Consider the following 11,295-nt stretch of genomic DNA (forward strand, 5'->3'; position numbering starts at 1 on the left):
TATAAGACAATTAGCGTTAAATAAATTAAATTCCTCCCCTCCCACGCTCCCCCCCCCCTATTATGACGAACATAATTTTTTTTCTGTAATTTTTCATTATTGATGGAAAAGTTTTAACACTGTTAGTTTATGCACACAATTATAGTTTTTAAAAAGTCCCCCAATTTTTTAATACAACAAATAAGAGAACATGTTTATTTAACTTCAAACACCAATAAGATTAAAAGTCCAATGTACCATTCCTTCCTAAAGGTTTATTAAAATTTGATGAAAAGCCAATCTTTTTGATGATTAACATATAATTTAGGAGGATGGATGGATGCATTTGGAGATATCAACACACACATCTTTCCCAGATGATGTTCAGGTAGCTTTTGCAACAAAAGATACTCCCTCTATTTGAAGGCTTAACTTTGATAACTTCGTCATACTAGAGATGGGGTTTTCAGGATTTTTTGTATCCGAGACCAAATTCCAGTTCACTGAACTTTACAGTGAAGCTCTTTATAGTACCTATAAAGAGAGATAAATTTAATAAAATTAGCCAAAGTTTCCCTAATGACGTCATATTAGAGTAATGTATTTTATAAATATGACTTCCGGATACTCATGCCAGGAGTTTTTAAAATCATCCCCTTTATTATAGGCACTTTTAAGCGCTTCTTTTATAGTTACTAAAGCTCAAAAATAAGCTTTCAGTTTTCGATGAATTCTGATAATTTTAGGCTGAGGCCGCTGGATTTGCTGAGGGTTACTTAACAAGGTAAACAAAAAAATAATATGGTTTCATTACAATTTCACCTCCACTGAATGTACAGTGCTATTTTAAAAATGAATATCACTAATTACTTTTTTGATTATGATTTTGACTATGATTTTGTTATTTTTGATTGTTCTCATTCAAAATATCGTTTTTTTATTTAATCCATTTTTAGAAATATTGTGTATGAGTATTACAAAGAATTTTTCTCAACTGAGCTCTGTAAAGATGTCGAGGGATTCTGTGATTGGTTCAGAATCAAAGTCAAAGAAAATAATCAGGTTCAGCAACTTATATTACAAATAAAAAAATAGCAGGATATCCGTATGCTATCCTCAATAAAATCTCGAAAACAAACAACTGGTATATCATTGAAGAAATGCAGGTTTTAAGCTATTAGGCGAAGAAGGAAGGGGGAGGGGGCAAATATATGAATCTTAGATATTACTCTAATAGAATTCTAAATTTTATCAAGCACAACTTGTTAAGGTAACAACAAACCTAAGTTTAAATAATTAAATCAAAGTTAAATAATAAGCAAAGGCGTAGTCCCCAAATGCTGGTACTAAAACCACTGTGATTACCCAAATATTTTACGTTTTTCAGTTTATTAGTTCAATGGTAGAACAAGCTGATCCTTCTGACGAGTATTGGCATATTACCAACATGTTCTACAAACAGATTGAGTAAGTTTTGCGCTTTTCTTCAATTAGGGTCTGAACATCAAAACATACTTTGGTCATTAAAGTAACTAGCGAACACTGACCCTCCCCCCGGCCCCTCCTATTTTTGAAAAAAATAAAAATAATGGCGGGTAGTTATTCATCTGCGGGGGGTCCTAACCAAACTATCCTGAACCCAATATAACTTAACCTAAACTGACCTAATGTAATAAGCAAACAAACTACACTAGTCCCTTTCCCTTTTAAATTATTTAAAAATAAGAAGCACAGCTTTTTTTCTTGTGCTCGTCGTCATTGTGATTTTAAAGAACTTAAAACATCTAAAATAGACTTTTCATTTACTGTCTAGTGGTTTGAAGAATGGATGGATACAAAGAAATACAGACTTGGTAAGATATAGAGTTCAAATTAAAGTCATTTTTACCCTTTCTAAATTTTGCAATATAACCACTTTTAAGTGTTTTCAAATTATAATTTCAGATAAATTTATTTTTATGTTCTCATTTAAACAAACTGTATCCAAACCTTTTAAAAATCTAGAATTACAATTTTTGATTAAACTATTATTAAATTAAAGAGTTTGGATATACCAGAAGATTTTGATGTTGAATACGGATTTCATATGATCAACTATATGGCTGATCTATGGGATTATATGGAAATATTTAAAATGGAGAAAAATGGAACTGTGTCTGACGAAATAACAACTAAAAGGTAATTTTGAAACAAAGACTTCAACAATCCTATTATTAAAGTAGTCCTATAATATAAAGTGGAAAGGTTTTTGTCTTAAGCTAAAGATCTTGATAATTGGTGGTCCGATTGGGTTGTAGTTTTTAGGGAAGCAGTATAAATATCTTGAAGTGGTTTTAGGCTATTTTCCTGACATATTTCGCCTATCTTAGAGACTAAAGGTGAATTGACTAGTATGTCCATAAAGAGGGTGGGAATAATTAGATTGTGAATTAAAAAAGTTAATTAACGATATTAACAAAAACTGTGAATGTAAATATATGAAAATGAATAGGGTAGAATAAATGAAGAATCTAACGAAAGTATAAACATACAGAATGAACATAACATCGCTATATTGTAAAGTATGGTTTAAGAGTACTAATTTTATTTTACTTAATGTATAGGCCAACATGTTCCGTAATGATCAAGTATGTTCCAGAAGCCAAAGATTTATATGTTGGACACAATGCTTGGCATGAATATCAGGCTATGGGATACAGGTTGGTAAAAAAGTGCTTGAATTGTAGTTAAAAATTTTGACGCTAGGTAGCGATATATTACAAAGTAAAAAATACAATATTTACCAGCCTTACCCAAATACAGACAGACAGAGTAAGTTATAAAAAACACACTGATCTAAATGTATTGGAATTATGTGAATTGTACAAAATTGGGATAGTTCTGATACTGGATTTTTCAACCTCAGTACTAAAATTTTGAAATAATAGAAGAAGTAAAGTTTATTTTAAAGCTTAAGATTTGAATAACTAGCTACTCAACCGATTAGAGTAACTGTTTTAGGTTAGCTTAACTATGTCCTGTTATTGTCTATTTTATTATTATTGGTTTTAAGTCTTACGATTTATTTAGGCTATTGTTCAAGCCACTCTTTTTCCCTTCGAATACAAAAATCCTCGATGCTAAGAAGGTAATCACTAGCAATAATCCTTCTTTTTTTTTATTTTAGGTTCCTGAAAAAGTACAATTTACCATACAAGCGGTCAGCCACCAGCCAAGATATTATACCTGGACACACTATGAGCATGTCAAGTTATGCCGGTAAAATATTATATTTTGTTTTCTGTTTACATCGAAAAAGACCTAATTGACTTTAAAAAATAGAATGCCCCTACAAAATGTGATTTTTTCCGACAGTTTTCCGCGCATTGGAAAATAAAAATATAGAGTGATGGTTTCAAGAAGTAGGAAGGCGGAGGTGGGGGGGGGGGGAGTGTATTTACGAGTTTTTACTCGAGGTTAGGAGAATTTAATCGTAAAATCATGCACTTTTATTAGCAAGATTTGATTTAGAGATACACCAAAGTTGGACCGCATGAATATCCCAGCAAATTTCGACTATACTTTTGTAATATTTTAGGTACCATCTTTTCATTGGACGATTTTGTGGTTATTTCTTCAGGTAAATATTTTCCTGCTATGCTTCGAAACCGATTAAAATCCGCTGAATTAGAACCGGTTCTAAGCCATAATGATATTTCATGTAACGTATTTATAACGCTGTTTAAAATACGATGCGATAAATATTTATCAGAATTTCCCGTGTAAACCAGGGTAGGCTATGCACATAAAAATGAATCAAACGTCAAAATTGAATTTTGAGGGTGGGTGTGGGTGGCTATCATTTATTTACTCCACTCTGTATCTATCCTTATACTAAAGTAACAGGATGTCTTTTTGTCTGCGTGTATGTTTGTACCGAAGGATTTCGCTAACCGCTGAACCAATCGGGTTCTCTTTAACGGGTTAGCTTCTCATAGGTCCCGGGAAGTTTTATAACTATTTTGGGGGAGGGTACCACCATCCTGATCCTGTGAGTATAGGTGCAAAAATATGACGTAACAAAAAAATTAGCCAATGAGAGGCCGTTATTGACCAATGGTAAAATTTATAGTGGACTCTCATTGGCTTATTTTTTTTTGTTACGTCATATTTTTTGCACCAATACTCACAGCATCCACCATCCTCCCAGAGGAAATCACAAAAAAAATCGAAAAAAAATTACGTAGAGACGTGAAAGCAACATAGAAAAAATACATATTTGAAATAAAAAAATCAAACATTTAAAGCGCCACTAGAGGCATCTAGGGGCGTAGCCGCTAGTGTAGACTAAATAGCTACATATATGTATGGAGTTTTTTATGTTTCTTTTTCACAAAGATCTATGACCAGTAAGTCTTTATTATAAAGAGTAACTTTACTTTGTTAAAGTGAGAATTAAGGCTATGTTTGATGATTTTAATCTACTAAAAAAGCCCCCTATCAATCCGTTTCTTGTTATTCTCTTTGGTTTTTTTAAGGATATATTATTTTCAAAGTAATTTTAGTAATGATATTTAGGTCTCGTATCTACAGAAACCACTCTTAACATTTATGACAAAAATATTTACAAAAGCTGTGATCATAAAAAGCAGGTAAAATATTTTTTTTTATTGATAAAAAAAATTGACAGCAATAAAATGATGGCAATTTACTTCAATAACAATTATAAATTTAACTCTTTCTTAGTAGCGGTAAATTCGAATCGTGTTGGAGGATTTACGAATCCCCCGGCTACCATTTTTATAGAAAGCTTTTTTTTATAAATTTACTTAGTCTGTAAAAAGACATTTATTTTTTGCTTTGTGAAGTTTTTGTGATTTTCTATCATTCTTCTATTCTCAAGTGATTTTTTTCTCTCTACCTTTTATTTAAACTGAACATATACTTCATAAGCTTTTCATAAATTATTTTTTGGTAGTTATGGGTGGTGTATTCCTTGTTGATTTTAACATTAAGACTTCCAAAATAAACTATTTAGATTTTTGAGCCAGCAAGAGTTATGACTGCGAACAGACTGGCCACTTCTGGTAAAACATGGACAGGCAGGCTGATTTTATTATTCACACTTATTAGGGACGATTAGAATCTCGAATAGGTAAAGCCATTTGTAGGTAAAAAAGTTATAAAAAATCAAACCGTAAAATGCAAAATTTGTATACACATAAATGCTTTATAAACTAAAGTAGTACAAAATATTTTTTTTCTTTTTATAGATTTGATAGCAAGATACAACAGTGGAACCTATAATAATCAATGGATGGTTATTGACTATAATATGTAAGTAAAAGAAAATATTACAGAAATACATTTTATTTTATTTTGGATTATGGAAAAGGACTTTCTCTTGTAGTTTTTATTTCTGCTTAATAGCCTGAAACCTGTTCAGAAAATGATTTTACCTGAAGGTCAAACCGTTTTATAAGTCTTATTGGACTTTCGCAACAAGAGAGAAATTTACAATTTTTCAATTTTCTTTATATTTTCTAGGTTAAAAGACGGCGGCAATCTTGGCATGGTAAGTTCGTGTTTTTTTATGTGATTCATTTATAGTTGGAAAAGGTTAACATTATCTTTAGTCCCATTATTTGAATCTTTCCCGTCAGGAGGTGTCAGGTTCGAGTCTGGACCACACTGTGTCGTACTAAAGACAAAAAAAACTAGTACTGCTGTTCTCTCCAGCACGTCATAAAAATTGTTAGTTTAGATTAGGTGGAATGCATAGGCCCGAAAACAGGAATAACTCGCTAATGTGCACAGCTAGAACTCCCGGACAAAGGTCGTGCAATAAAAGAGTATAACTTAAAAAGGACCTTGTACTCACGAGGTAATATGTAAAAAGACTGAATTTTTTTTATTTGTTGCTAATCACTTTGTTAAAGTCAAAAAGGCGCCAAACGAAACTAGAATGTATAAAAATATAACTAATTCTAAGATATTATATCATCTCTAAAATATAAATGAAGCCAAACTTTGAAATGAAGATTGATAGAAAGAGAAGATTAAGAACAAAGTTTCTATAAAAATATTAGGATCACATTTTAAAGATAAGTTGAGAAAAACATCCTCTTTCTCTTAATCAAACTAACATTCAGAGATGCAGGGATTGATAAATTGAGTAATATTTATATTCTACACAAACAATTTCCCATTTTTTTCGTATAGAACATTAGTATTCATCATATACTGAAAGGTGTACAAAAAAATTAGGACCTTTTTAAAATCTAAATTGCATAACCTGTGTTAATAGTAGAAAAGTGTTTTGCATGCCGTTAGAACTTTATAGATTCTTTCTACAATTAACACAAGCCCGCCATTTTTTTAATTTTAAAAATGCATTCATTTCTATTTACACAGCCTTTACTTTAATTTTTAAAGTAGCAAGTTTTAAGTAAGTTGAAACATTTTACCATGTAGCTCCTAAACTATACGTATCACAGAAATCGTATATTCCAAAAACTAGAGCTTATATTTGTCCTAATGGTATACATTACGCAGTTCTACTATTAACACAAGCTGTGCAATTTGAATTTTTTAAAGTCTGTATTTTTTACTCCCCCTTTAACTTTGAAGTTTATCAAAATAATTTTTAATGAAGGGAAAGTAATGTAATTTAATACCAATTAAATAAAATTTTATTTACAAACTTGATTTTAGCAAACTTATTTATTATGTGTTAAGCCTTAAACCTGCGTGGCGTTTTGTCTGGAAAATAAATGTTTAACCCAAGTGGGGACCTTTTTCTCATGCTAGCAAATTGCTTTCTGCTCTTTTGTTTCGAGTTAGTTGTGTTTACATTTCCCACGCTATTGGCTGATATTTTAAGACCCAATTGAAAGTCGGCATACGATCCCTACCCCGTGGGTAGAGTTACATATAGCTCCTGTCCCCTCTATTATTTTACTTTAATGTCAGACCCTTACTTAACATTACCTAGTGTCAATCACAGCTTTTTGTAGTTTTAATTAACTATTTAAATCTATTTTTGATATTGATAATTGATAACCCTCATTTCAAAATGAACATCAAATTTTAAAAAATCTTTTTTTTGTAGAGGGATCTACTCTGGGTATTCGAACAACTACCAGGACTTGCTTGGGCTTCGGATCAGACACATATGATAAGGTTTTATTTTTTTCCTTCAAATTAGATTATTTATCATTCTCAATAACGAGGGCTGACGTTATCCTTAGATGAAAAGACTAAAAAAATGCAAACGAACATTATCTTTGAAAAGTCGACTGTTTGGCATACACGCAAACAAATTGAAATGGATAATAAAATAACACTTGAGGGAAGGGGGAATGGGGTCGAACCTGTACTTTTTTGGGAAGGGGGGGGGGGGGGTATTTTTCTAACGGCTATTTATCTTGGATAACCCTTCCCATATATAGTTGTAAACCTTCCCTAGACCTATAAGTAGCTTAAGAAGCTTCACTTATAGTTTTGTGAAATAATTTACTACAGACAGATAGGCATCTTGATATTTTTGTGTAATGATTATGTTTATAAATATTAGGAGGAGAGGTTATTGGGGCTCCTACAACAGAGCTTTCTACAAGGACGCATTTGAAGCTAGTGGCGCTGCCAATATGACAGAACTGTATGGAGACTATTTCTCTTACAAGAACACTGCCAGAGCAAAGGTAGTACAGCTTTTTATAATTCTTTTTAATTACTCAACTATTTTCAATTTGCGCCTTATAGTTTTGTAGAAACCTACGAAAACTATAGATTTTTTAGTAACTAAGGCATAACAACACATAGTTCCTCCGCATGTTGTCGGGAAGGTGTGGGTTCGATTCTGGGTAGATGTTAAAAATGGTTCTTGCTCCTACTTTGTGAGATGTTTGGCATAGAATAAAAGTAGTTGAATGGCTTGTTTAGTTAAGTTAAGGTTGTGGAAACATAGAGGTGGTTTTCCAATACAACGTATTGCATTGTCCAGTTTTAATCCAAAAGTAGATAACTAGTTTCATTTTAGATTATGTCCCGAGATCATGTAAAAATCAAGGATAAAACTAGCATGGCAGAATTTATGAGATATAATGATTTTGAGAACGACGAGTTAGCGGTTTTTGAAGGTGAATTGTAAATTATTTTTAGTAGTGAAGCTACTCTATAAGTTTTTATGTGTGACGTCTGTCTTTCTGTCCTTCTGTCTGTCGGAAGAAATGGATAGTTGCCGGTTTCTGTTTCTTTCTTTTCCTGTTTCTTCCCTCTTATGTTCCTTCTCTTTTCTGTTCCTTTCCTTTTTGTTCCTTCCCTTTTCTATTTCTTCCCTTTTCTGTTCTTCCCTTTTCTGTTCTTTCCCTTTTCTGTTTCTTCCCTACTCTGTTTCTTCCTTTTTCTGTTCCTTTCCTTTTCTGTTCCTTCCCTTTTCTGTTTCTTCCCTTTTCTGTTCTTTCCCTTTTCTGTTCTTTCTTTTTTCTGTTCCTTCCCTCCTTTGTCCCTTCCCTTTTGTCTGTTCTTTCTGTTCTCTGTTCCTTTTTGGAATTTTAGAGAAAATATTACCCTTCCTTTCCCTTTTTTATAGCCTCTTGAAGTGTAGTCGCTAGCAGATAAATTAGGAAAAGGAGAATACATTTTGGGAGGCATTCCTACTATCAGGACAAAATGGCTATTACAAAGCTTCCCTGAACAAATCATCTATGTTTTTGCTATTTATGAGAACTTGGTTGACAATTATACATCAATCTTCGTATCTTAGAAGAACTATTAATACAAAAAATATATTGACAAGGATGTTCAAAAGCAAACCCAGCTGGAAGCATAGCAAACAGACTCGACATTGCCCTACCTGACTCAGGTATTTTATTATACATACATGAAAAAGCATTCCCATATAAACAACCCCTTAAATAGTGGATGTAAATATTCATTTATTTCCCGGAGGTAGTCATTTATTTCCCGGAGGTGGTCATTTTTAGAAGATTTTTGAATTTTTATTAATTATTAAAAGAAACTTGATATCAGGGATATAAATGATCATAGCCGGGAAATAAATGAAAATTAAAAACCAAAATTAAACCACATTTTAGCATAAAAAAAATGAGTTTTTTGTTTAAATGAGAATGATATTCCTGTCCAGTTTTTTGTTTAGGAATGCCCCATTTTTAAAATAGCGCTGCAATAAAAAGCAATTTTTATTAAAATTTTCAAATCTAGAAAATAACAAGGAAGGTCTTAATTAAATCTTATTATAAAAAATTAACAAAATTTTAAAGTTTTTATTTTAAAAAATCTATGAATAATATTATTATTATGATATATATTTACATCTACTACACTTTTGCCTGTAGCATTTCTGTAAAATTAATTTACTTTTTAAAGGAAATTTGGAATTTCATTCTTTAAATGGAAGCTTTTCTACAATTAGGACTTATTATGAAAATTTGATCTTGGTAGTATATCGTAAATTCAAACATTACATGATATTTTCTATAGGCGATATAAATTAAGTACTCAGTAAAACAAAATGTCTTTTTTAATGTTTAATTTTCTGTTTCACGTTTCTTGTGTGGTACGTACTTGTTTATTAGTAACGTCTTTGTTAAGAATTTATATCACAGACAATTTATTAAATTTCTTTAGAATGTGAGATCTCTGAATTTGATCCTATGTTGGCTGTAAATACTCCTTATGGAGCTCTCGATATGAAATTCACCACAAAGTAAGTTCAAGTTAATCATAAAAAAATATCAATATCTGTGGCGTGAAGTAGGAAAGTGTATATGGGTCTTAACCCCCCCCCCCCCCCCCTTGTAATAGAAATGGAAAAGGCCTGCCTTCCTCTTTTTTTCATTCTCTAATGGTTTATGATCCACTGTGCAACTGTTTAAGTTATTTTGTAATAAAGTACAATTATCAAATGCCTTGTTAAAGTCACGAAAACAATTATCAATATTTGTATATATGGGCTAGACTCATGCCGTTAATGAAATTGTAAAGTCAGTTCTAACGAATACATGTAAAAGGGTAGAATTAAAAATTTTCTTGTTTAAAAACTTTATGCATTATGTAAGGTGTCACTCAACATACAAACAACCATTTAATTGGACGTTTTTTGACCTAACAATACATGGTAATTAATTCGTTTCGTCTGTTTCGGCCCAGGTATTTCTCAGAATCTAAGCTACTCTTAAATTCAAAATGTATGTTTATCTATCTGAAATATTACACGGAAATGTAATTATCTAGGCTACTTTCTACAATAGACAACTGATTCTTTTAAGTGAAAATTCTCTATACATATAATAAAATAAAATCCAGTATACAATTCAACTGGTCTGTTGGTCTATCAGTCATTCTTCGTGAAATATTATCATATATTTAAAGGTTTCATGATTTTATTAATCCATGATTTTTTTGTGCTTTACAAATTTTGGATGTTTTTATCCTTAGTTTTAAATTGTTGTTGAATTCACAATCACTAGACTGACAGATACCTATGATTTTAGCTAATGTACACATACAATTTTAGGGCTATGGCTAGCAGACTTGAATTCATGGCAGTAGCGGGACCAACACACAACGACAAGATGCCGCCATTCGATTGGAATCATACACAACTTACAAACAAACCATACTTTACTCCAATCAAACGGTTTGATTTCCAGCCAGCCAGAAAAATTTGGAGTTTGGAAAGTTTGGACGATGCTATCACCAATCAGAGTAATATCATATTAGAATTTAACTTGTAACCCCTCTTATTCTTTGTACTGATATTATATCGATATTATAATGCTAAATGTTTAGCATTATGTCGACTTTAGATTAAAATTAGAATTAACTGTTTTTATAAACAATGTGTTGGAAACATGGTACTGTATATATATATATTTTTTAATTTAATATTGTTTTTAATTAAATGTTATGAATCCATTGAAATTAAGATAAATACCATAAAAATAAAACATATACATACATATTAAGTTTTATGTCTTGATCAAAAATTAAAAAACTGTAAAACTGTTCATCATTTTGCACTTTTATTTGGTCAACGAGCTTGACAAACATAAACAATGTGATTGTGCAAAGCACAAAATAAAAAATAGACAAACGGATTACAAGAAATCACGAAACCTTTTCATAAAAAGAATCATCTTGTGTAGCATACCCTACGGACTAAGTAAGTTTTACACTGATTGCTCTTTGCTTAAGGATATCTCCACAAAAAAATCAGCATTCTAAATTAAACACTAGCCGAGAAAATCAAATTCTCCTTAAAGCGTTAGGGACTGACATAATAAAGGAAAGGTAGAATGTCTGTCAATCTTT

The 11,295-nt window shown here is 31.4% G+C and overlaps 1 protein-coding gene across 1 annotated transcript in view; it reads left to right on the forward strand.

The window, feature by feature from the left end:
* The window catches only part of LOC145319366 (putative aminopeptidase PLBD2), a 29,649-nt gene extending 18,718 nt beyond the window's left edge, over positions 1-10,931 (forward strand). Inside the window, exons 3-21 of the mRNA XM_080161469.1 lie at positions 308-367; positions 726-763; positions 936-1,041; positions 1,367-1,446; positions 1,793-1,832; positions 2,021-2,157; positions 2,583-2,678; positions 3,146-3,237; positions 3,557-3,598; positions 4,537-4,610; positions 4,997-5,060; positions 5,232-5,295; positions 5,506-5,533; positions 7,070-7,140; positions 7,535-7,661; positions 8,000-8,099; positions 8,759-8,824; positions 9,610-9,688; positions 10,499-10,931. Of these exons, the coding sequence (XP_080017595.1) occupies positions 308-367; positions 726-763; positions 936-1,041; positions 1,367-1,446; positions 1,793-1,832; positions 2,021-2,157; positions 2,583-2,678; positions 3,146-3,237; positions 3,557-3,598; positions 4,537-4,610; positions 4,997-5,060; positions 5,232-5,295; positions 5,506-5,533; positions 7,070-7,140; positions 7,535-7,661; positions 8,000-8,099; positions 8,759-8,824; positions 9,610-9,688; positions 10,499-10,718 (1,584 nt within the window). The 3' untranslated portion in view covers positions 10,719-10,931. The remainder of the gene's footprint in view (positions 1-307; positions 368-725; positions 764-935; positions 1,042-1,366; positions 1,447-1,792; positions 1,833-2,020; positions 2,158-2,582; positions 2,679-3,145; positions 3,238-3,556; positions 3,599-4,536; positions 4,611-4,996; positions 5,061-5,231; positions 5,296-5,505; positions 5,534-7,069; positions 7,141-7,534; positions 7,662-7,999; positions 8,100-8,758; positions 8,825-9,609; positions 9,689-10,498) is intronic.
* The last annotated feature ends 364 nt before the right edge of the window (positions 10,932-11,295 follow it).

The sequence above is a fragment of the Acartia tonsa genome, chromosome 5 (genome assembly GCF_053477335.1).
Source record: "Acartia tonsa isolate MP-2025a chromosome 5, ASM5347733v1, whole genome shotgun sequence".
Classification (NCBI taxonomy): domain Eukaryota; kingdom Metazoa; phylum Arthropoda; class Copepoda; order Calanoida; family Acartiidae; genus Acartia; species Acartia tonsa.